General features: G+C 33.4%; 1 protein-coding gene across 5 annotated transcripts in view; it reads left to right on the top strand.

Moving 5' to 3' along the window:
- Positions 1 to 27971, top strand: part of LOC150092386 (E3 ubiquitin-protein ligase LRSAM1-like) — a 414983-nt gene that overhangs the window by 182174 nt on the left and 204838 nt on the right. For 4 of the 5 annotated variants that reach the window (XM_090415005.1, XM_090415008.1, XM_090415007.1 and 1 more), the window contains exons 10-11: positions 9885 to 9988; positions 22403 to 22432. In XM_090415005.1, the coding sequence (XP_090271131.1) occupies positions 9885 to 9988; positions 22403 to 22432 (134 nt within the window). The remainder of the gene's footprint in view (positions 1 to 9884; positions 9989 to 22402; positions 22433 to 27971) is intronic. The other variant, XM_090415009.1, reaches the window with a different exon arrangement.

Below are 27971 nucleotides of genomic sequence, written 5' to 3'. Positions count from 1 at the left end.
GCGAACATAAACGATACGTCCGGAAATATCATTATGGGAAGTCGGGCCTAGCAGACCATGCTCTGGATACCCCTGCACACAGGATCAACTGGAAAAACACAAAAGTACTACACAGAAACCCATATAAATCAGAGAGATTGTTCTTAGAGGCGACAGAAACCCTAAAGCATACTCCAAATCTCAACAAATATGGCTGTATTAACTTGCCGAAGATCTGGGAGACAGTCATATTAAGAAAAAACTAGCACTTTTCTAGGACTCTAGTAATATATGATAGCGGTTTTTTTTTTTTTTTTTTTTTTTTTCAGATAGAGGGCGCCAAAATCAGGACTCTCGTCTTTGTATTGCTGCTACAATTTTAAGTACACCATATTGTTTTAGTCTTGCGTATTGTGACAAATAGTGTTTTTGTGCTCTGAAGATGCTGGTTATAATACCAGCGAAATATCAGCATCAAGTTAATAAATTAATTATTTACTTAGTTTCTGTGTTCTATTATACCGTTAAAATAATAAACAACATGTTCGACGAACACATAAGTCTGTCCACACATGTTAGTTATGAGGATCAGCTGAGGGAATGTGGACTGCAGAGTTTGGTGGATAGAGAAGGAGAGGTGATATGATTGAGACTTTTAAACTGTTGAGAGGTTGTTACAGGGTTGACACTGGGGAGTTCATTCGCTTGGTTGAACAGCAGGAAGGAGTGATGACAAGAGGCCAAAGAGGCCATCCCTAGAAGTTACGAAAGGAAACTGTTTGCAAGAGGGTGAGGAGTGGTTTCTTTGCATGGAGGGTGGTTGAATCATGGAATGCATTGCCTGATGGAGTGGTATGATAGAGTTTGTGTTTCTCGGGGGGGGGGGATTACAGATTACACGATGATAGCCACTGATGATGACCTGTAATTATCAGGTCATAAATCTATGGCATTTGAATAAATATTATTCACTCTTTTCATTGTGTTTTCATGTGAATTGAAAAAACCTTATGGAAAGAATATTTCTAAAAGAACAATATGGTAGCATTGAAACACTAACCAATAGAGCCTATAATTTTTGTTCCAATGAGGTCTCTCTCACAGCAAAACTTAATCATATACCACACCTTTTTATCTAATAACTGCATTTCCCATAGTTTTTTTAAATACTGTGTCCAAGGCACATCAGAATAAATAATCAGAATCTTATACAATCTCTGCATAGCATTCAAGCCCCACTTGAAACTATACTAATGGATAGCTACCCTTATCCATTACACTGAGGATCAACTCCCTCCTTTCTCATTTCCTGGTCTATATAGACTTTACTGTCCCTGCAAGTTGGCCTACTATGGACAGATAGGAAGATCAGCCACCATCTGCATGGAAGAACATAAAAAAAAAAAAACATCTGCAGACATGAATGTGGTCAGTTAGGCCTTGTAGAGCATGCTTTGGATATGGCTCATAGAATCAATTGGAAAAAAGACCACCATGCTCCATAGCAGTAAATTTAGAAGAGAAAGATGTTTTTAGAATCTGTAGCTGCTCTCAAAAATCAACCTAATTTGAATAAATATGGTTGTATAGAACTTCCCAAATTATTTTTATTATTATTATTAGATACCTCCAGGGAGTCCAAAGACTCATTGATTATGGAATACTAATACTTCTCGGCTTACATCCTAAGTTGCCTACCGGTACCTGCATAGGGCACTCCAACTAGTTAGTAGTCTTTTGTCCCTGTGTTTCACTTGGTTTTGTGTGTGTGTGTGTTACAAATCTCATATTGTACTCCTTCAAGATGTCTCTGTGACTGTAGTGAAATATTGGAAGTATTAAATATCCCTTTTAATATTTTATAAGTGCTGTGTCACTCCATTAAGCCTGTAACATTTATTTTTATCCAGCACTTAAGCCTTAACACAGAAATAATAAGTTATCTCTGTGTGCAGTTACTCATATGATAGCTTAGCTGCCTTATTAATGTGGTCCTTAAACCTTAACTCTGTCCATCATCACTCCTTAGAAATGCATTACTTTACTTCTATCAACATTGAACTGATATTCATTTTCCTTTGCTATAGAACAAGTCTCTTCAAATCAGAGCTTTCCTGGTCTCACTCTCAATCATCCCAGATATGATTGATATACAAGTTTAACAACAATGGCTGTTTAACTTGTAAGGTTTTGAGTTATGCAAGTTAATCATACAGATCACTGTAGTACACTTAGTTACTCCTCTCTTAGACTCAGCATCTCCACATCATTTTCTATTACTTCTTAGTCAGCCATTTTCAATTCCATGTCACATGCATTGCATATACCTCTCTCTGAGTGTATATAAAAACCTTCGATATGAAATCTTGTCAAATGCCTTGACAGAATGCAGAAGTATTATAGTATATCCATTTCTCTTATCCAACACTTCTGTTGCTCTATGATGGAAATGTGAACAGACCACAAAAGGAAGCTCAACCTTCAATAAAGATCATTCCTTTATAGAAGAGAGTTTTGTAAATGGTCAAATTCTACCCACCACTGGACCAGCCTCTTCAATACTTTAACGACCACTCTCAAGGTACTGATTGGCATGTAATTAGTTGTATCAAGCCTAAGGCCACCCTTTTGTAATAGAATTATTATCCGTCTACTCTCTGCAACAGTGCTCATGCTGAGGCAAGTTGAAAAACCAAATCAGGGTTATTAATTCTTTTACCCATTCCATCTATACCTATGCTGATATCCCATCAAATCCCATCTCTCTAATAGAATTATTATCTTGCAATAGCTTTAATTCATCATCCACTATCTAATTCCCACTCATTATCCATAGAGCTTATGAGTTTACATATCGATCGCTTGACAACTGAGCTGTTATATATTTAGTGTTATTTATTAGTCAAAACCTATAGGTTTTGTAATATATAGTTTATGCTGAATTAGGTTTATTTTTGAAAAAAGAAAATTATGAGTTTTCTTGTGAATATATGATCAAATAGAGAGATAAGTGTCAGTTAAAAATGATACTGAAACTTTTGAGGCATTGATTGACCCTTTTTAATGAAATCTATAAAGAAAAGTTGTGCAAATTATTTAATTTTGTGTATTTCCTGTAGTGAGGTGAGTAAGGGCACAAAAGTTAGAATTATCAAAATAATGATATTTTCAATAATGATGTGTGGTTGTGAAAGCTAGATTATTAAGAAAGACATAAAGTGACTTGATTCATTTTTTAAATTATGGACATTGATGAGGAGACTCAAGAATAACATGAACTGCAAGAATGACTAATAAGAAGGTTTTGGAGAATATAAAGACAGCATGCTCCTTGGAGGCAGTGACTGCTAAACAGAAGTTGATGTACTTTGAACATATTATGTGAGCAGATGAATCATTGAAAAGGAAGATATTTTGGGGAAGATTGAGAGCATGAGGAGGAGAGGAAGACCACAAAAGAGTTGGATGGACAACATAAAAGAACATACCAACTTGAACTTACAATTGCTGAAAGAAAAGACGAGAGACCAAGTGGGAATGGAGCTTTTGTTCACAAGATCACCGAGAGTCAAAAATAACTGGATGGCGCATAACATTTTCTATGAAACCATGCCTAATCTGTAATTAATTAATTAAAAAAAAAGTTGCTTTTATTCTGATGCCCTCAAAGCTTAAGACATCTACCAGTGTTGGTGAATTCATAACTTTTAAGGTAGGATGAATCCTACCTTAAATTGTGGTAGTACCTGCATGCACATATCATTGTTTTTTGTGATCCCTGATGATGGCAATGTAACATTACTAAAATGTCAGCACGGTTAGCCTAGTGGCTATGCACTTTGCAACCATATGCCTGGGTAGGGAGTCCTGGGTTCAATTCCCGTTGCCAATGTGAGGAGCTCAAGGATCTTCCTCAGCCATAGCCAAGTTAGCCGGTCTTGGGCGTGGACAGCAGGGTCCCCCCCCCCCCAGTTTATATTGGTTTTTCATCCTGCAAGCAGGCAAACCGGCCCCGTGATCTGTCATAAATACTTAACCTCCATCGTGGGAGGTTAAGTATTTATGACAGATCTACAGTCATAAATACTTCACCTCCCATGAGGGGGTTCAACTCGCCCCAATGGAGACGGGAGAGAAAAGGGAGGAAACTCCATATGAATAAATAAATTGCCCAAATATAGAAAAGTATTAATTAAATTTTTTAGAATTAATATTTTGGTATACATTGTTATTTCTGGAAAAATAATAGGCTAATATATTGGTTACTTATAACTATCTATGATAATATCAACTGTTAGAAATCACATATCAGACTGAGAATTCTAAATAAACAAATTTTACTGTACCCATTTCTATGTGAGTTGAAAATCAATAGTTTTTTTTTTTTTTTTCGGCTTTAACTGAAATAAATCTTATATGGATTAATGATTGCAACAAATTTTACACTTATCTCTTTATGACAAGAGTATCCTATAATAAATTTAGTTTAATCCTTTATCCATGTGTGAGCAAACAAAGTTTGCACCTGAAAATATCTTCAGGACTGAGGAAATGTAGTACAATACCAACCAACTCACAGCAAAGGTGGATCAAGCTCTTAACTCCTTGTCTCAGTATCTCCCATAATGCACAGCACATCTCCTTGTGGACATGTATACTGCTATGCATTAAGGGAAGGGCCACTACCCATACCGGTTTCGACCTTTATTGAGGTCTCATCAGATGTGCTGTGCATTATGGGAGATACTGAGACAAGGAGTTGAGAGCTTGATCCACCTTTGCTGCGAGTTGCTTGGTGTTGTACTACCTTACCTCAGTCCTGAAGATATTTTCAGGTGCAAACTTTGTTTGCTCACACTTGGATAAAGGATTAAACTAAATTTATTATAGTCTAACCAAGTGAAAAATAAACTTTCAAACATCTTTCTCTAAATCCAGAGTAATTTAATGATAAGGTGGCACACCGTTTGGCAACTCCTATAGGTAAGGATGACCTCTCCTATTGCTTCTGCCTTAGTATCTCCACTCTGGGCCTGGCTCCCACTGACGAGACCTCAATGAAGGTTGAAACCGGTATGGGTAGTGGCCCTTCTTTTAATGCATAGCAGTATACATGTCCGCAAGAAGATGCGCTGTGCATTATGGGAGATACTGAGACAAGGAGTCGAGAGTTTGATCCACCTTTGCTGCGAGTTACTTGGTGTTGTACTACCTTACCTCAGTCTTGAAGATATTTTCAAGCGCAAACTTTGTTTGCTCACAGTTGGATAAAGGATTGAACTAAATTTATTATAGTCTAACCAAGTAAAAAATAAACTTTCAAACAAGAATATTCTCTTTCAGTCTAATCTTTCTAACTTTTCTTCTACTTTGCTGTTTCCTGTCTTCACTATTGAAGACACAGAAAATCCATAGTTTTCTTCGGCTGTGTTCCTTTCTTACTCCCTCATAGTGAATACTTGCAAACTTCAATAACATTCTTTTTTGCTTCCATCCGTGATCAGAAATTCATCTGAGCAACTTCTGCTCTACTCCAGTATTGTGCATCACGATTGCTTTCAGCTCTGTACTTGAAATGAAGTTCTTTCTTCACATTGCAGAAAAGTTTATTTAATTATGAAACAACTAGAATTTATAACAGTTCATTTCAATCATTAAGTTCATTTAATTATTCTTTCTTTCATATTTACACGGTGATCAGAATACATCTTCAAAAATTATGGAAATGACTACCGTGTTAGAGTAAAAACTTCAGTTTAACATAAACCAAAATAAGTACTTGATGTTCGACTTTCACATTAAGGTCATCATCTGGAGTATACACATATATACAAAGAAACAAGCTACACTACACTACAATCTACATGGTATTAAAACTACTGGCCTGACCTCTGGTGAAAAAAAAACAAACTTGCTACATCAAAGCTAGAGTCCTGTTATTATCATACATTATATATTGTTAGTCCTGTTATTATCATACATTATATATTGTTAGTCCTGTTATTATTTTGTGTAATATCATATATTACACAAAAAAAAATTTTACTTATATAACTATACGTATAAATTAGAACAAACCAGTATGTGGATGGTGGCCAATAAAAGCCACCATCCACATCAGGGCTTGCTGGAAAACTTGAACTTGGCCACATGGCTGCCAAACATTAAACACATTCCATAGCCACCTGAACAAACAACATGAGCCCATACAATTTACCACCGAAATTGAAAATCAAAAATCGCTTCCTTTCCTAGATATCCTGGTGAAACGTCTTCCATCAGGTAATCTTTCTTTCACTGTTTACTGCAAGCCTACACATACTGGCCAGTATATACATGCTGACTCATATCACCACCCTTCACAAAAACTTGGAGTCATTAACACCCTCAAAAACAGAGCTATAACAATTTACTCCAATAAACAATCTCTTAAACAAGAATTACAAACTATTAGCAATACACTTATAAATAATGGCTATAGCAAAAATATTATTAATAAAATTCTTCATAAAACTTCATCAAAAAATAATACAGATTACAGTAAAACTATAGCTATCCCATACATTAAAGGGTTATCAGAAAACAGTTAATAGAATTCTATACCATTATAATCTTAATGCCACTTTTAAACCACCTATAAAGCTAAAAATTATATTCAACTCCTCTGAGGATCCTCTCTCTCCATGGGCTCACCCTGGAGTTTATTGTATTTATTGCACTTATCTTCTTCTCTTTTCCATCATCTGTGTAGATGATGATGAGGCCAAATGAACTCTTTCCACTTCTGTCTATCCCTTTCGAGTCCGAACAATTCTGTCCAGCAGTTTGGTGTCGCTTGTTGTGATTTGGTTTTCAGGTCCTCTTTTATTTTGTCTATCCATCTAATTCTGGGCCGTCCTTTGGATCTTTTACCTTCCATCATTGCATATAGGAGTTTAGTTGGTAATATCTATTCCCATTCTGGTCACATGGCCAAACCATCACAGTCTTCTTTCTTGAATTTTGTCTATTATTGTTATTTCTTGTTTTATTAATTTTCTTATGTCTTCGTTTCTTAGTCTATCCAGCAGAGATACCCCAAGTAATCATCTTAGCCAACCCATTTCAGTAGAGAAGTATTGGGAGGACCATTGTCTCATAGATTCTTACTTTTGTTACTTGTTTGATGTCTCTTGACATCAAACAAGTAACAAAAGTTTATTTAGTCATCCAAAAGTTTGCGATGTGTGGCTAATTCATCTGTTTTTATCTTTTGTAATTTCACCATTGTACTCATTTACTCCTTCAAGGTAGGTGAAGTTTTCTACCTGCTCAAGATTGTTACTCTCAATTTCAATTTTCAGTTTGGTGTTTCTTTTTCCTATTTCTAATTTTTATTTTGTCTATATTTAGGTTTAATCCAAATTTCATACATTCTTTCTTCATTTTATCAAAAATTCATTGTAGGTCTTCTTCCATGCTTGAAGTAATGCAATGTCATCTGCAAATTTTAAGTTTGTTATATTTTTCCCATATATTTTGTTTCTGGAGTTGTCTTTGTTTAAGGCCTTACTAGTTGTTTCTTCCAGTGTAAAATTGAACAGGTCTAGTGACAGATTGCATCCCTGTCGTACTCCACTCTCTGTATGGAACATTGGTTAAGTTGGCCTCCACTCATACTGCACTTTCAGATTTCTCATATAGATTCTTTATTATTCTTATAGTTTTGTTGGGAATTCCAAATTCTTTCATAGTTTCCCATAGTTCTCTTCTATGGATTGAATTAAATGCCTGACAAAGTCTATGAAATTTATATAGCAACTTTGGTTGTACTCTAGCATCTTTTCTATTAGTTGTCTTAAGGTGAATAATTGATCATTTGTGCTTCATCCTGGTCTGAAACCTGCTTGTTCTTCTCCTAATGCTAGTTCTATATGTGGCTTAATTTGTTTTTGGAGTACTTTCGTAAAAACTTTACTTGGAATACTGAGGAGGCTAATGCCTTCATAATTTTGTAAACAATGTTTGCCTAGTTATAATCTGTACCAATATTACAAACACTTGACAACTCATACAAAATTACAATTAAGCTCTGATATCCAGCTTATATAGTCAAGCTTATATCTAAGCAAGACTTCAGTAACTGAAAAAAAGAATGACATTGCAAAACATCTTGCTCAAAACATGCAAAAATAAACCTTTAAATTACTTTTATAAAATGCCTTATTAATATTTTTATTGATTTTTGATTTGCAGGAGATATCCTACAATGCCAAGATATGATAAGCATTGTGATTTGTAGAGAGATTGGCCTTCTGATTCCACGGAGGCATAGAAGTATTAATACTATTATTATTTCTCAGCATGTGAAGTATTACAGTAATTTTCTGTTTTTACTATTAAATTCTATTGCTATTTTCAATAATTTTAAAATATGCATTTATTAACCTGACATTAGTAAGGTAGGGTGTCACAGTTGTTTCTTTCTAAAGGGTGTCCCAAAATTCACCCAAGAAGCAATTTTGATAGAAAACACAGGTTTTTAATTAAAAATTGTAATTTCTTATTGATTCATAAAGTATACAGTATAGGGTTATGCATGGAATGACATATCAGGTAAATGGCCTCCACGGCTGGCACATATGCACTCTTTTGTCGAAATTTTCCATGACTGTTTTGCATAAATGTGGCTGAATTTTGTTGATACAGCGCTCAATTTTCTCCTTCAAGGCGTGGGTGGTCGTGGGCTTCTTGGCATAAACCTTAGACTTCAAAAAATCCCAAAGAAAAAAGTCCAACGCCGTTAAGTCACGTGATCTGGGTGGCCAATTCTGATCACCAAAGCGGGAAATTACATGACCAGGAAATGACTCATGCAATAATTGAATTGTTTCTCGGGCTGTATGGCATGTGGCACCATCTTGTTGAAACCACATGTCGTCCACATCCATATCTTGCAATTTAGGCACAAAAAACTGGATTATCATGTCGCGATAGCGAGCACCATTAACTGTTATTGCCTTACCAGCCGCATTTCGAAGAAGAAGAATGGACCGATGATGCCTCCAGCTCAAAATTTGCACCAAACAGTGACACGTTGTGGATGCATTGGTTTCTCAACAATCACTCGTGGATTTTTTGAACCCCCAAATGCGACAATTTTCTCGAAGCCATTAAGATGAAAATGAGCCTCATCGTTGAAGATGATTTTGTACGAAAAATAAGCATCCACTTGTTGTTGTTCCATAATCGATTCAACGAACTCTCTTCGCTGTGTGTGGTTAGTAGGCTTCAGTTCTTGAGTCAGTTGAACTTTGTATGCATAAAGATGCAAATCTTTCGTGAGAATACGCTGTAGAGAGCTTCTCAAAATACCCAATTCAAGACCATGTTGCTGAATTGATGTTCCTGGACTCTCAGCAACACTCTCACGAACTGCTTCGATGTTTTCTGCTGAACGACTTTTTGAAAGACAGCCAGAGTGTATAAGATCACTAATTGATCCAGTTTCCTTGAATTTTTTAATTAATCTTTTCACAGTTGATGAAGTTAAATCACTATTCCGACCATATTTTGTACGAAAATTGCAAACTGTAGTTGCCAAACCATCATTATTTTTAAAATATTGCTCAACAATGAAAATGCGTTGTTCTTTCGTGTAGCGCTCCATTTTTAATAACCCTGAACTGTCAGCTGTCTTTTTTTTCTCGTTGGCAACACTTTACCGCACAAATGGCACTAAATTTAAATCTTGCATGAATTTTGGGACACCCTGTATATCTTTGGGGTATGTGACACCCCACCTTACTGGGTAAATCTGACTGGCACTCCACTACTCTATTTTATGTACATTATAAAGCTATCTTTTATATATTCAGTATGTATATTTTATCAGTTTGTTCCATATTAAATGTTTTGTTTTTCAGAATGTGGAAAAGAATATATTGCTCCAAATGAATCTGATGGACAGCTTGATGTTGATGACATTAATGACAGCAATATTGCTCTTTTAGCAGATGCAGGCATTCCTGTAATTTTTTCATCTTTTTAAAGCTTGAGAGATGTCGTATGAATTGAATTTTTTTATACTTTTAATATAGAACTTTTCTGTAACTTGAAATGAATATGGCAGTTGGCAATTAAGTATAACTTTTAAACAAAAATACTTGCTGCATTTTTCTGATTTATATCAAAAATATGGCAAAATGGAAAAAATCCTCTTCAGAATAAAAAAAAAAATTAAAATAAAATCGATTTTCTAATTAAACACTGACTTTTTAGATTATTTGACAAAATGCACATCAGTTGGGTTCATTTTGTCTATCTATATTTATTTTATTCAGCAGCTCTAGCTGGATGAATTTAATGGAATTTAGTGTTTAGGATGGATCCCTAAAATTTGGGAAAGCTATCTCTATTTTAGTTTCAATCATCCAATTTTAGTATCAAAATTTGACATTTCAAAAATGATTAAAGTACAGTAATTCTTTCTTCTCTGGCTGAATGAATAGCAATAGGATGAATGATAGTAATATTTATTATATAGAATCGATTAATCACTTCGGTTTTGGTTCCATTCGGGACATTCTATAATGGTAAAATCACAAAATGTACTATCTAAGATGCCTAAGTCATAAACTATAATAAATCAATTTTTGTGGCAGTGATTAACATACCATACGAGAATATGCTTATAAAATGCATCATTTTTATGATTTTTAGATCATTTCTGTACTTATTTAATAAGTTGTTTTTGATGTAATATTTATATATTTGTATTCATGTATCATAATAACTTAAAGAACAAACATGAAGGATTTGAAATAAACATGTTTATTGCTAGGATTTTTTTTCTTTAATTTTCTGATCCATGGGTATGAAATCTTACTTTTAGATCTGTATTTATATATAGTGCAATCTTCTTATTTCTGATATTTGTGTGTATATGTGTCTTCCTAGTAGATGATAATTTGATATCTCAGAAACTGAACTGTATAACATCACAAAACGTGAGGTGAGATCTGAGCAAGTCTTTACAAAATCAATTATTTGTGCTTATGTTGCACCTGAATTAAAAAAGAAATGTGGCAGTGGTATATTTTCTTATATGTTATTAATACTTATTAATTCTTAAATTTCATTTCTAATAGAATCTGTCTATAGAAGATATGTGTAGTACTATATGTCTTCTTCAAGATTACAAGTGGATTGTCTTTTGATTCACATTTTCAGACATCATTCTGAGACATCTTTGTTTATGTTCTACCTAATAAAAGAAATGTGAAAATTCCATGCATAATCTGGTCTTTTCTGAAAAAGAAAATAAATAAAAATAATGAAAATTGCACAGAAAATAAATTTTCCGATAACCAAAATAGTTTTTAGGCCTATGGCTTAGAGATGTAAATATTAATTTAATGGATTAAGTTGACTCCAGGTATTGTCATTATATTTTGATGTACAAGCCAACTTGGTCAGCTGAGTGGTTAGCATATTTTTTCTCCAGCCAACAGGCTGTGAGTTCATGTTCCATCATGGGCACAGATGATATGTGCATGCTTTTAAGTGGAAAATGAATTTCGTCATCTATGTTGAGACTACCACTTCGCTTATAGGAAACATGAAGTCACTTAAAAAAGTTCCATGTTTAGTTTCGACAGCAGAGTTTTCAGATTATCTAACCCTTAACCTGTATTAGCAAGTAGACAAGAAAAAAGAAGGGAACCTGTTGATATGGTTTTTGAACAACTGGAAGTTGTATGATGAAAATCGGTATGGAAAGACTGTATCAAAGCAAAGAGGTGAAGCAGAAGTTGGTTTAGTATGTTTGCAGCTGTACTATAAATGGACATTTGACTGGCAGTTGCTCCTATATTTACAAGCTTAGGAAATGTAGAAGAAGAAGGAAGACAGCCAGTTCAGCTGAACAGTGTCCATGAAAAAACTGTATAAAACAAAAACAGATGACTGACTGGCGTGAGTATCCAAGCAAAAGGTCATAAATTAGCTAGATAGCCCTCTTCTAGTTAGCATTAAGCATTTTAGAATGATTTTGGTGTACTACTCCATATTCTGGGCAGCAGTTCTAAGGTAGGATGGATTTCGGATTTATACAGTACCTGGAGGCATACAAGTGGTGAGAACTAATATCTTGAATGTAAAGGATACTTTTTCTGGAGGCAGAGAACATTATGGATGCAATACCCTTATTCCAGGAGAGCTAAAAATATAAGCCAGTCCAAGAAGAAATTACTGGAGACATCAGTATTATCACTGGTGAGATAAAGTGTGGCTTTTCTTCATGAAATACAACAGGATTGTATTTTTATGGTATTGACCAAGTTGTCCTCTCTCTGTTGAAATATGGCTAGGAGAGCAGAGTTTAAGGCACTGATTATGGAAGATCCTTGTAGCTTGGGATACGTGAGCACTGCAAAGTTTATCAAATGAAAGCAGAAGAGTGGAGAGAGTAGTGTCCTTAGAAAAATTATGGGTAGGATTTGAGGTTGTTACAGAAGGTCATTTATGAATAGGAGAAAGCGTGGCTGAAAGTACAGAGCATTGAGGAACTCCTGCATTTTTAGAATTAACTCCTGCGTTTTTTAAAATCTGAAGAAAGGAAACTATCCACCATGACATGTGAATGACCAGAGGAAGTTTCAATCCAGTTGCAGAGTATGTCCAATAAATCATAAGATGGTAATTTGGCAAGTAGGACTTTCACAGAACTTAGTCAAATGCCCTGAAAGTGTCAACATTAACCACATGGGTTTCACTAACATTTCCATAAATGAGTGATGTTTAGGAAGAAATTCTGTTGTGGGTGATCTTCCAGGTGGTGGAGAAGTTGACCATTAACATTATTTTCAATAGAACTGATGTGAATGCAATGGAACAATAATGTGATGGCTGGCTTTCATCTCCATTCTTTGGGATGGGTTGAATATAGGCTTGTTTCCATGCTGTAGGATAGCCAGAAGAGTGTGAAAGTTTGTAAAGACAATATAAGATGCACTTTAATTCATGAGCACAATTGGAGAAATGCCATCAAGACTTGGAAGGCTTGTTGGTATCAAAGCTATTCTGGATTCGATGTTTCCTGACTAGTGCAGAAGATGACTAAGGTGGACATCTATTTTCTGAATAGATGTCCACCTTAGTCATCTTCTGCAGGCCTACTCCAGTATATCCTCATCCCACTGAAACCCACGTGAGGAAATCTATGCACAGTATTGAGGGGCAGAAGGCTTGACTGCCATTTGAGTAGGAAGCAAGTTTTTTTTTGTTTGCCTTTGGCCCTTGCAAAGTCTGACATAGTTTTGCTGATGGTCTTTTTTTTTTTTTTTTTATAGCATCCTCTTATATAGGCTGAATAGGATGCTGGAGTTTTGATTTTGAGTAATTTGTGATATGCAGCATTCTTTTCTTTTGTTGTCTTGGCATGCCTGTTGGAAAACCACAGATTGGAGAGTGATCTGTAGTAACAGTAGATAGCCCAAGAAAAAGATTATAAATTTTAAAGCTTATCCCATTTGATGCTATTTTAATGCCTGTGGACACAAGTCTGATAATGATTGGATAAAGAAAGTTAAATAGAAAATGTCTAACAGATCAGTAATTCATTTTTTAAATTTAAGTCTGCTATTATATTTATTAGACCTCCTTGCAGTCATGACTAACCATGACAGATCCTCGCTTCATTTACCAGATGCATAGAATCATGCCTTAAACTTGTTCACTGTTTTGGTACCCCCCCCCCCCCCTTCTGTCTCCATTCTCTGAAAATTTTCTCCACATTAATCTTGTAACAGCCCTTACTAACTTGTATGTCTCAATCACATCACCCTTCTTACCCTATGAGGCTCCATAAATGGCACTCCTGCAATACATACTCATATCTAATAATTTAGTGAATAGATGCCCACTTTAGTTCTCTTCTGTAGTTCTACACCAGTATACTCATCTCACTGCAACCCATGTAATGAAATCTATGTACAATAATCCTCATGCATTTTGATCAAGGACTTACATTAGGGAGCTATCCTTCATGATATCTCACTAGATGAATTCTCTGCATTCCATCTTTGCCTACCAAATTTCAGAATCTAGCAATTTGTAACATTGAGGTAGACCCAATCACTTGTCCATTCAGAGCCTGTTCAGATACTCCTGTAAGGCCAACGCATGTGCTCTACTCATTACAGTCCCACCAAACTTTGTGTCAAAGAAAGACGTATTCTTATTTGAAGCCCTTCCAATGTTATTAATATATAATTTAAACAGTAATCACAGTTTGCTTATGAGTCATAGCCAGTGGTAAGCTACAGAAATTTTAACAAAGGGCTCACATCGTCGATCAAAAAAAAAAAAAAAAAAAAAAAAGACCTAACTCAGCCCTTATAACACTTATATTGCGACTTTGTAGAGCTTCTGACATATAATAATTCCTGTAGGATATCAATCGTTAATGCTAGATCTTTAAAAAATTCCAAATTGAGTAGTCGGTTTAAAAAGCCATATTTATTTTGATGCAAAATGTTTGCATAAAGCTAGGTAATTTCCCCATACAGCAAGAGCCGTTCGTAAACTGCAAGCTGCCCATCATGGTCCAAACACATGGCCGATCTTTAAAATTTCGATACCAAGTTCTTTTGCAATCGTATTTAATTCTTGTTGATTTTTTGGTGATTGATGATAAAAAGCATTTTAATTTATCCATAAATATTTCAAAATGATTTATTTCTTTAATGTTTTTTATTGCATTGTCTAATGCTAAGTGTAAATGATGAGTGCAGTGCCAAATCACAATGTTGGGAAACTTTCTTTTAGAGTTACACGGTGATCAGCATTCATTTTAAAAATTTATGGAATTTACAACCGTGTTAAAAAAAAAAACTTTTTTATTATCCAGACGTTTCGTTTCGATCTTTACATCAAGATAATCATCTGGAGCATACATCAATATACAAGACAAGCTGAGCTTACATTATTAACTGTAAGCTAAAGAAACAATGATTTGATCACATCTTATTCTACTGGCATGACCTCTACTGAAAAAAATAAAAATAAAAATTAAAAAAAATTTTACATCGAGCTAAATTCTATTTACGATGACAGGAATAAACATTCTTTCAGATGGTTTTCTTTCAGAAACAATGATGTCCTACTATTAGTATTACAATTCTTATTTTTACTTTTAAGATACTGGATTTTCTATAGTCCTGTTTATAGTTGTTCTTGGTGAGGAACGTTCCGTGGGTCGAATATATACCTTCCATATGTTTGGGATTTTTAGACCATCATTATTGTTCAGATTGGGTGGTTGATAATAATCTCACATGCTTCCTTAAATTTTATAAACATTCTTTCAGAAACAATGATGTCCTACTATTAGTATTACAATTCTTATTTTTACTTTTAAGATAACCATGCTTTAGTGCGATGTAGACAGCTAGTGCTTTTCCAGTCAACTCTGTGCAAGGAATTTAGGGCATGATCAGAAAGGCCAGCTACACCATAATTATTAAATTTAATGTGTCGTTTATGTTCTTTTTGTCTGATAGGAATTGTGCATCCTGTTTCTCCTATATATGGTATGTTGCAAGTACAATAAATCTGGTATACTCCAGGGTGGGTTAGTGGAGGGAGTGGATCTTTGAATGAGTTGAGTAAGCTTTTAAATTTTGCAGGAGGTTTAAAGGTGGCTTTGAGGTTGCATTTTCGTAGTCTTCTGTTTATTTTGGCTGATGTTCCTTTAATGTAGGGAATGGTTATAGTTTTACTGTAGTCTGGTTTGTCTTTGTTTCTTATTGAGGTTTTGTAGAGAATTTTGTTAACAGTGTTTTGGCTGTATCTGTTTTTTTGGAAAGTATTAAAGATAATTTTAAATTCATGTTTTAGTGCCTATTCGTTGGAAAAGATTGTCTGCATCCTGTTTTTTAGCGTGTTGATGACACCTAGTTTTTGTGTTGGGTGGTGGTGGGAGTTTATGTGTATATATTGTCTTGTATGTGTCGGTTTCCAGTAAACAGTGAAGGAAAGATTGCCAGAGGGAAGATGTATGACAAGTGTATCCAGAAATGGAAATATGTTTTGTTTTTCAATTTCAATTGTAAATTGTATGCGTTTGTGTTGTTTGTTTAGGTGGGACCAGATCGCGAAAACATAGTCAACGTATCTAAGCCAGACTTTGGGTTTTAAAGGGGAGGAACCTAAGGCAAGTTGCTCAAAATGTTCCATGTAAAAGTTAGCAATGGGGGGGGGGGATAATGGCGATCCCATGGCTGTGCCTTCTTTTTGTAAGTAGAAGACATTTTGCCATACAAAATAACCTGACCATGTCGTGACGTTCTATTTTCATGTTGTGTTCTAATTTACCATCTAGTTTCAAGTCACTCTTATAAATAAAATAACTAATTGTGAATTGATCACCAATCCAAAAGTAGGGAAATTTATAATTATACTGCGCCACCCTATTTTTAGATTAGTCTATATAAAATAGTAGGATCAATTCTTAATTAAGTTAGCAGTCTTCTCATTAGGCCGAATCATTTATTATTATTCTACTTGGGGCACCCGCAAGATTCGAATTTTTTATGAACGGTGCAATAAAAGGGAGTTCAGGCAAACACAATATTTAGATTAACAAAATAAAACATTTAATATACGATATATAGCAAATACATGAATTCTACTTTTAAATGAAACAATACAAATAACTTAATACATCTTGCTAAGTCACTCATTCCAATTCAATGTTCTAAACTTTAACATACAATTCACTGCTTCAAAATTATAAATTTTCTTAATTCAAGTTAATAAAACAAAACTTCTCATTTGATCAGTCTGCACACATCTATCAGTTGTACTTAATGTTTAAATTCACAGCAGGCACTAATCAAGGTAGACATTATTCCAAGCAAACTTATTTCGGACCTTGAACTTCGAAGATACGCTATAGTTAATGTTAGAATAAACAAACATGTATGACTACTCTTACCAGATACAATCTTCAATACATCAATTTATTGCGAGCACACTTATGAATTAACTTATTTGAGCTAGCGGAACACATTAAATAAAATTCTCCAACGCTTTAACTGAACTACTGTTAATCGCGCTTCACTACTCTAAAAAAAACAGCAATAAGGTACTGATATCCTTGTTTACTTTCCTGCAACTAGTTAAATTCATTATAATTCTTCTCAGGGCAACATAGAATTAAGACGTAATCCTAAATTAACTGGAACTAATCAGAATTTCCCATTGAATGTCCAGTTCTTTATTTATCCGATTACGACATCAATTTTCTTCTATAACAACAGCTGATTTCACTTGCAGCTGAGTATAAGATTCACTACGTTTCTTGCTTACTTCTAAACACTATGCTCTTGAATTTCTGCCCTAAAGAATTTACAATTTTTTTTCACTTTCTTGCTTATATCCTACTTTCCTTCAGGCTCCGCAAAACTCTTCCCTTTTCTCCCATTAAAATTCTTATTGCCCTCTTCTTTCTCCTTCTTTTGTTCCAAGGTCACGCACTCTTCGACTCGTGCTTGTTTATTTCATGCGTCTCTATGACAACGCATGAACGCAAACATTTCGCTAATGTAATACAACGCTCTACTACTACATAAGTGATTACATAACGTTAAATTTTACAAATAAGAATAAACAGAATATTTGAGCTACTTAATCAGCTCTTTCATTACGTATACAATTATTTATAATAACACTTTTCGTTACTTTACATATATATTTTTAGTTATCATAAATTTCTACACATATTATTATTTAATAAATTAATAGTAGGTTAAGTTTACAATAAATATATAAATAGTAATCCTTAATTAAGGAACAATAAATAATCTTTATACAAATTATGATTAATACATAATAAGCAATGTTAAATGTGAATGAAAAAAAATAAATTACACAACATAGTTTCATTCACAATTTAACAACCATAATACATGCGCAAAGAGCATCATGATAGCTGGAGGGAATTTGTTCTGTAGGAGAAGGATTGTGTCATTGATTGCGACATTCGTGAAGAGGGCAGAGACATAAAAACTGACTAATAAATCATCTTTTTCTAATGTAATGTCTTTGATGGTGTTTATGAGGTGTTGTGTGTTTTTGATATAGGAGAGGGAATGACCTACTAACTCCTTGAGTGTTGCTGCTAATTTTTTATATCAATTCTTTCAACTATAAGTATTAACGGTGTGTTTCCTTTGTGAATTTTCGGTAGCCCGTAAATTCTTGGGGAGCATGTGTCGTGAGGAAATTGTTTTTTGACCATATCTTTGGGCCAGGTGGTAATTGACTTAAGTAGTTTCTCTGTTTTGTTTTTTATTCTGTTGGTTGGTTGGGTTGTAGTTAATTAATTTGTATGTGTTATTGTCAGAGACCAGCAGATTCATTTTTTTCTACATAAGTGGTATGGTTTAAAATAACGGTGCCATTTCCTTTATTGGCTCTGGTTATTACTATGTTCGGATTTGTTTTAAGTGATTTTATCGCTGTTAATTCATGTTTAGTAATGTAGCTTGTTATTGTTTTGCTATGATTTAAAACGTTGGCAGTTTCTAAACGTATTTTGTCTGCTATGTTATTAGGGATGAATCTTAGGCCTCTTTCAATATTACACATAAATTCAAGTTTGTTTATCGATTTTGGTGCTATAGCAAAATTTAAACCTTTGTTAAGTATAGCGATTTCGTCTTTGTTTAGAGCGTGGTTAGATAGGTTGACTATGTTATCGATACCTGTGGGTGATTGGTGGCTCCTGTTATTTCTTGTTTCTGCTTGGTTGTTGTTGTTCATATAATATAACAAGGATCTGTATTTAAGTTTCATAGATCTGGAACAGGCCTATAACAAGGTGCCAAGAATAAAGCTATTTAAAATGCTACAGTTATGTTGCATAAATGGGACATTATATCAAGCAATACTTCATGTTTTAGCTGTAAGTCGACAATTAGAATTGAAAAAGTTACAGGAAGATGGTTTGATGTTAAATCAGCTGTGCACCAAAGAATGTATGTTATCATTACACTTGTATAACATTATACATGTCTGCAAAGAGATGTGCTTTGCATTATGGGATACTGAGGCAAGTGATGAGAAGTTATACCACCTTTGCTACGAGTCGCCCCAGTCCTGAAAGATACTTCGGGTGTAAACTTTGTTTGCTTACACTTGGATAATGGATTAAAGCAAGTATATAATTTCTTGGTATCTTTAATTTATGTTATGTTTTTTTCAGGCTATATAATACAAAGGCAATTAATGTGAAGTCATTAGCTGCTATATATTTGTTTCAATAATGGAATGCCATGAGCTTACATAATCGAAAGAAATATATAAAGAGAGGAAAACTCACATAAAGAAACTTTTTTGATGTGAAATTTTTGCATAAGTGTCATAAGCATCACCAGTAGATCATAGAATGGGAATTAATACCAGACAGTTCTAAAAAGCATCACCTAAGTAGCCAATGTAAGATAACTAAATAAGGTCAATAATTACACAACTTTAAAAAAAAAAATATATATATATATATGGATATTTTATATATATATATATATATATATACATATATATACATACATACATACATAAAGTTAGGAAAGATTAGCAGATTTAAAAAAGTACCATCTCCCATAAGGACATAGACCATCGGATCTGTTTAAGTTAGGACAGTGAAGTAAAGTTTCACACATTTCTTTATAAAGACATTCTGTGAGGAAACAACTTTTATAGAGGACTCTTGTCTCGTTCCAATTTACTATGGTTCATGTCATTAGCATTCTCAGCAAGTTGAGACTTTCAAGTTCATGGTATTTGATATAAGACGTGTTCTTTTAGACTAATAAAAGCAGATATTCCAGTTTGTGGGTTATATTATTTTGGACAAAATAATATAACCCACAAGAGCAAGGAATCTGATAGACACTTGGGAAACTTGGTGGAGTTGGAAGCTTGTCCTTGGAGAAACAAGAAAGGTAAAGATTTTTCTGATGGGGTAAAAGGCACCAAAAATATTCAGTAGTTTTAAAACTTTCGTCACACATTCAGAAATACCTTCAGAAATATTGAACATAAGGGATAAGAATGAGAGTTATTTCTTCTGTGGTCGAAGAAATAGACATACATACCATAACTGTTAAAAGCTTTTTTTTTTGATGAAAAAATCCTTAAAATTATTGGATAAAAAGGTGGGTTTAATATGTGGTCATTCTTTCTGTAAAAGTTTGCTTGAAGAACATAAAGAACAAGTACAATGTACTAAAGTCTTAATAGTTCCAGCCTTTTGACTAGGATGATGGTAAGATTCAGCATGGGTAAAACAGCCTGTACGAATCTTCTGAAAAATGTAAGATTCCATCTGGTTGACGAAGAATTAGATGATCTAAAAAGGTTTATTGATTATTTACTTCTAAGATGAATTGGATCCTACACCAATTCACCTGAACATTGGTACAGATTTGTGGATGATATTTTTGCAATTTGGAATGGCTCTTCCTCTGAGTTACAGTAGTTTCTTTACAGATTAAATGCACGTTATCCTAAGATCCAATTCACCTTAGAAGAAGTAAATAACCGATTAGCCTCTTTAGATCTTCCAATTCATCATCAACCAGATGAAAGCTTACATTTTTCAGTGAAGTTGTGAATCTCTTTTTCATATTTTGTTTGTTACACTGATGTTATTTAAACTTGTTTATAAAATGAAAGTTTCTTTTTCACATGGTTAGAATATAATAAATTTAGTTTAATCCTTTATCCAAGTGTGAGCAAACAAAGTTTGCACCTGAAAGTATCTTCAGGACTGGGGTAAGGTGGTACAACACCAGGACGACTCCTTGCAAAGGTGGAGCAAGCTACCAACACTCCTATCTCCTATCTTGGTAGCTTGCTCCACCTTTGAAAGGAGTTGTCCTGGTGTTGTACCACCTTACCCCAGTCCTGAAGATACTTTCAGGCGCAAACTTTGTTTGCTCACACTTGGATAAAGGATTAAACTAAATTTATTATATTCTAACCAAGTGAAAAATAAACTTTCAACATCTTTCTCTAAATCCAGAGTAATTTAAAAAGGCGGCACACCAATTGGCAATTCCTATAGGTAGAGATGACCTGCTAATGCTTCTGGCTGGTATCTCCACTTGGGCCTTGCTCCCACTGAAGAGACCTCAATAAAGGTCGAAACTAGTCTGGTTAGTGGCCCTTTCCTTAATGCATAACATTATACATATCTGCAAGGAGATGTGTTTTGCATTATGGGAGATACTGAGATAGGAGTGATGTTATCTTGGTTCACCTTTGCTACGAGTTGCCCGGTGTTGTACTATCTTACCTCAGTCCTGAAGATATTTTCAGGTGCAAACTTTGTTTGCTCACACTTGGATAAAGGATTAAACTAAATTTATTATATTGTTTATAAAATGTGTCTGTAGTTCTAAGGAATAGTCAACTGCAACCTCAAATAATTAATAAATGAACTAAATTCTCTACTTTATGGTAGTATAATTTAATACACTATTTGTCTTTAATAGTATTGTATGTCAGTCATATTTTAAATAAATTTCAGAAAGTTGGTTTGCTTTGCAAAATTATCTTATAGTTTACCAAACTAGAACGAATATTTAATAAATAATATCTATTACTATTAAGTAGATTACTTATAAATGAAAGCACCTTCAGTTTTTATTTTAATGGTTTCACAAGACATGTGCAATGCTGACATTGGCTTCTGTTTGATAAAGTCTATTTTCATGAAAAAAAATTATTTTTTAAATTAAAGGTGGTGTAAATGTACAGTACTAATTTGTAAAGATCACATTCTGGTACATCCTTTTTTCCTTATCTTCACTGTGTCTCAAGAACTGCATTTTTTTCCATTTAGCCATTTATGCAAGATATTGTTAATGTTTATGATTGAGGGGAAACATTACGGTAGACTTCCTACTGACTGAGGCTCCACAGATAACAATGGGATGCTTAAAGAAATTCACTATAACTAATATTTCCTATAGTCCCTACAAGTTCACTATAGTGAGAGTCAGCTATATAGGGAGGTTACAATGCAACGTTTAGAATGAGCAGTAGTTTGCACATAAGCATGTACAGCATAAATCTTGTATGCATGATAACATACATAAATGGATGTGTGTGCGTGTGTGTCATAGCATATTCATATATATAGCCTAATATTTTATGCATGTCAGTAATATCTCACTCCTGTGGATTGTATGTAATTAATTATTGAATTATAAATTTATCTACAGTATAACAGTGGGAAGTCATATATCACCCACACTTTAGAATCTGAAGTTTAGTTTTTACCAATTTTCAATATTGAAAGACCATTGCATGATAATTAGCTGTGATATTTTTTTTAATTGTTGTACTAAATATATTTTTATTGTTGTCCTAGGATTCCTACAACGCCTATCAGACAACAAAGGCATGTAGATGCTTCTTTCTTTTCCTTTTATCTTTTTTTTATTTCTGATACTTTGGCATGTTCTTTTTTATTTTGGCTAGATCTTTATTATATTTTGATATTTTCAAGTAGTTACTTCATAATAAACTATAATTTTTTTAATTTTGAGTGTGTGTGTGTGTAGGTAGGTATGGTTACATATTCAGATTCATATTTTTAGTGTATTTGCATATCTTTGTAAATCAAATTTTTCTTAGATAAAATATTTTTATTTTAAATATTTTATAGACCGAACCAGAAATGATCTGGTTTGTGTGGAATTGTGAAATTATGTGAAATCACAGAAATTGTGTGATGTTGATTTTACAAATTATTTTTATTTCACAAAGAAATAAGTGCAGTGTAAAATAAATGTTGAAAAAAAAACAGCTATATAAAACTAACACAGAGGAGAATTTTTCATGGAACTGAGAGAAGGAGAGGATTGAGCAAGAGCATGACCAGCGTAGTTAGTATTGCAAAATGTTGGTCTTGGTTTGTATATAGGTATATATTAAATATACATAGTTTATTTGAATATGTGTGAAATATTAATTCATCATCAGTTGCCTGATATGTACCCTCGACAGGTATGCAGCAAACTATGACAGTACAACACAATGAAGGTTATATGAATACTAAATAGCTGCAATGTTTTACTTTTTCTGTAGGTTCTCTATTGAGAATGTTCCTGCTGTTTTCACAGTTTTGATCTTCTTATTACTAATTTTCATGCCAAATTTGTTAGTGTTATTTAATTTAGTCAAAAAGTTCTGGAGACTTGTAAAGATAGGAACACAATAGCTGCATAAAAAGAGAACTAAGTTCAATCAACCAGTAGAACAAGCAGGATTCCATAAAGGCTTTAACACAATTGATCATATTCATGCAGTAAAACAGATAATAGAAAAAGCAGAAGTAAACCAATTGCCTCTCTGTTTAGCCTTTATTGATCATGAAAAAGCATTTGATTCCATCAAAACTAATGCAATAATCAAAGCACTCCAGAATCACAGAGTTCCTGGAGAATATATGGATTTCCTCCACTAAATATACCACACTGCAACAGCAACAATCTAACTTCACACGAGTAGCAATAAAATATCAGTTGAAAAAGGTGTCCGACAAGGAGACTCTCTATTACCCAAAATCTTTACAGCACTCCTTCAAGAAATATTTAATAATATAAACTGGACAAACCTTGGTATAAAAATTAATAACAGAAACTTAACACACTTAAGATATGCATATGATATAATTTTTGCAAACACTTCAGAAGACCTTAATATAATGATAGAAGAGCTATATCATGAAAGCAGAAAAGTCGGTCTAAAAATAAACAGAGAGAAAACTAAAATCATGTTTAATCATTTTGTAAAAATGATTAAACATGATTAAACAAAAAACATAATAGTAGAAAACAATTTCTTAGAAAGAGTCTCTTCATATACATACTTAGGTCATTTCAGTGATCTAAACTGTGGACTACACAGTTTAGATCAATGAGATGACCAGTGTGGAACAATGATGTCTCACTCTGTTTAAAAAGGAAGACATTTAACCAGTATATACTTCCACTCATCACATATGGTTGTGAAACTTGGTCTGTAACAAAAGCACTGGCAAATAAACTAGCAACTCTCAAAGAAAAATGGAGAGGTTAGAAGATTAGAAGCAAAACACCTGGCCTGGATAAGAAGCCAGACTCATATCACTGACATCATTCTTCACCATAAGCGACTAAAATGGAAATGGGCTGGACATCTATTCAGAAGAGAAGATGAGTGATGGACCACCATACTAACCAACTGGATTTCAAAAGAAGGAAAACGAGGATGTCCTTAAAGAAGGTGGAGTGATGAATTGTCAAATTTTGTTGGGGAAAATTGGTCAACCACTGCAAAGAACAGAGAAATGGAGGAGGCCTTTGTCCAGCAGTGGATAGAAAATGGCTGAAAAGAAGTAGTAGTAGTTCAGTGTCTCCAATTCTGATATCAGGTGTAATGCCACTTTATTTTTTTCACAATGTGATCCATAATGAATAAGAGTGTAGATAGTGTGCTTTTGACTAATACCTGATTTTACATCAAATTGCCTTTCTGTACTGCCTTCCATCCTAACCGACAACTGACTGACAGTTGACTGACAGCCTACGTTTATTCCAATAATTGCAATGTTCTGAAGAGCATTTCTCTTTGTGCATTGTTATATATATATATATATATATATTTTTTTTTTTTTTTTTTTTATGGTGAAACTTAAATACCATTTCCTGTATATTCCAACAAATGTGTGAAAATCTGATCTTGACAATAATTTTTTGGCTAAACCAAGTTTTTTTCTTCTCCAATTTCCTCTTTCACAATTTTTCTTAGTTTCATCTCAAGTATATTTGCATAAATCTTACTTGAAACACTTACTGGAGAAATTCCTCTGTAATTCTTACATTCTGTTTTATTTCCCTTTTTACATATGGGCACCTTAGTGCCCTACTCCAGTCATCTGGAATTCAAACTTCAAAACAGGCTTTCTGAATCATGCAGTTTAGCCACTGTAAAACTTTCATACCACCATATTTGAGCATTTTTGGTTGAATATCATTGACTCCAGCTCTCTCTTTTCAGGGTTTTATAGCTTTTCCATCTTTTATTTTCTGTCTGTGTTCTCTCTCCCCCCCCTTTTTTTTAAAAAAAAAACAGTATTATTTTTAAATAATGGCTTCACATGTGTAAGAGAAAACTAAATAGAATTTATTACTTCTATATATTTTGCTCAGTATGTCATGAGCTTCATTCAAGGAGAAGGCAGAAGTACTGGCAATAACATTTAAATTCTGAATTCAAGAACGAGTCATACAGCATGTATATAATATCACGTATACAATTTCCTCCTACTCTAACAGTAGGAGGAAACTGTTAGAGTTTAGAGATGTGGGTACAATGTATAATTAATTAATAAAAAAGTTATAAACAGATAACGGTAATCACTTCCCAAAATTTTCAGGTACGCATTCAGTTCATTTGATTAAGATTAGGAGAGTATTGTGGAGTTTCACACGGTTTTACAACGAGAAAATAGACAATTATATTTGAACCTACTTACAGGTAATGGATTGTTTTGGAGGAAAATTGTTGATTAATAATAATGTAAACTTAATCATGTAGTGCTATTATAGTAACCTGAAAACACCCTTTGGGGGAGGGTACATATCATGAAATTGATGATTAAAACTAAGTGAAGTCTTCCAGTTTTAAATTCCCTCTATAGTCTTATATCATGAACAAGTCTTATGTCATGAACTATGTCAAGAATAATATAGTCAATAAGACTTTTTCTAGGTCTTCTCTCCCCGTGTGAATCTATGTACATCTTTTATGAAACATGGTTGAAACACACATATTAATGTAAATATTGATTTATATTTATAGTAGCAAGAAAATCTTCTATGGTATATAAAAAACAAAAACTAGTTAAAAAAATCTTTCCTTGGCTATTTTTAAAAAAAAATTGTATCTTATGATTAAGGCCACATTAGGAGAAAAATGAGGTGGTCTCTGTACTAATCTTCCTTTGTCCATTGTAAAATATCTGCTATTTAGGAATATTAGATTTTTTTTACATCATTTAAAAGTAATGATGACCAATTTTTTTACAAAATTAAAGCAAAAATTTTATACATAAGTCATATTTTATACATAAACATTTCACTAAAAATGCAGTACTTTATTCTTTTTAATTAGTATTTCTTTAGCAGTGTTTATTATTATTATTACACATTTCTTTTTTTGTTTTGTAAATTCTTAAATTATGTTTTATCTGTAAATGGTATGTTTTCTCTGGCCCAATTTTGCCTGCATTTGGGGATGAAAAAGCCTTAGTTTTTGGGATCAAAACATCTGCTCTCTCTCCATGTAGTCTAGTGGATAGGAGAAAGAGGAGTGATATGATTGAGATGTACAAGTTGGTAAGGGATTGTTATAGAATTACTGTTGAAGAGGTTTTTCATAAAATGGTGAAGGATGGGGGGAGGGATGAAAGAGAGGTCATTCCTCAGAGATGTATAAGAAGGGTGTGAGCAAGGACTGAGAAGCATGTTTTTTTGCATGGAGAGTTGTGAATGTTTGGAATGCATTGCCTGAGAGCATGGTGTTAGAAGAGAATTTGAATGTGTTAAAAGTATGGTATGATGAGTTGTGTGTGTATAACAAAGGACCTCCTAGATGAGTCTTTGACTCCATGGGATCTTAGAATAATAATAATAATGATGAATGGGCTAACTCATACACATATATAAAGCCGATATAAAGATCTTGTCATGATGGGAAATCAACAGGTCTTGAAGGGCACAGTATGTTATCATTCTTCCATCATGCTACAGAGGCACTTTTATTAAATTTTAGACTTTTATGCAAATATTATATTATAATGTTCTTAAAAGCAATTTTTATTTCTAGCTATAGCCTATTATGAACTATTCAATTATGATATTTATTGATGTTAAGAAAGAAAAAAAATCACCTGAATTCCTTTTATTTCTGAACTTTAAACCTTGACAGAAGAACAAAATCAATTTTCCAACTGATTTTATTTTTTATACAATTGAAGAACTGTATTCTGTTTTCAACCACCAAAAACTAATTTTTACTGCCATGTTATTTTTCTGCACCTTGAGGTACCTTTTTAAAATTGCATAATCTTTTCACTTGTGCAAAGATTATACAATTTTCCAAACAGGAAGTTCTTGTTTAACAGTTCTTGATTAAAAATAGGATAGATTCAAGAGGAGATGGAAGTTTTGTGGAGAAATATAGTATAAGGAAAGGACATTTTTTTAAATCAAGGAGGAGCATAAGAGCAAAGCAAATAGTTTTTCAGAATTGAGAGATGAATTTACTTCCAAAGGAATGCTAAGTTGAAAATGAGGATAAAACTCTTAAGAAGAGATAATGCAGTTTATTCAAAATAATGGACGGTTTCTTAAAATAAATTTAAAATACATTGATCAGCAGACTTTTTCTGGTTTAATGTTTTAAACAAGAACAGTAAATGAGCATTTTTATGCTCAAGGATAATGGAGTTTCCAGGAAAAAAAAATTAACTTTAAAATTATCTTTGATCTATATTTCTTAGAATCAATAGAAATAGTACAAATAGAAAAGAACTGCATATATAGATATGTTTCAAAGATATATTAAAAGATATTTGTTGTCGTATTCCAAATATACAGTACTATAGGAATGAGATAGGATCTCAGTGATATGTATGATTTTATTTTTAATTACAAGAAAAACATATATGAGTTATCTAGCATTTGTTTACCTAAAATGGGATTAACTTAATTTTTTATTTTTTTTGTATGTGTATGTTTATTCTTGTAGAATTCTGTGTTTATTTTGCTGTTTGTGCACTTTATTAGGATAAATTATATTTATAAGGGCACTGCTTTTGTGATGGGATGCAATGGTATAGCATATTGACACCTTTATTAATGGTAACATGTAATGCAGTATATTTAGAAATT

This window comes from Typopeltis vanoorti, chromosome 26, assembly GCF_054136105.1.
Source record: "Typopeltis vanoorti isolate ZY-2024b chromosome 26, IOZ_Tvanoo_1.0, whole genome shotgun sequence".
Classification (NCBI taxonomy): Eukaryota; Metazoa; Arthropoda; class Arachnida; order Uropygi; family Thelyphonidae; genus Typopeltis; species Typopeltis vanoorti.
Note: the sequence above shows the minus strand (reverse complement) of the source record. Positions and strands in the feature narration are given on the sequence as shown.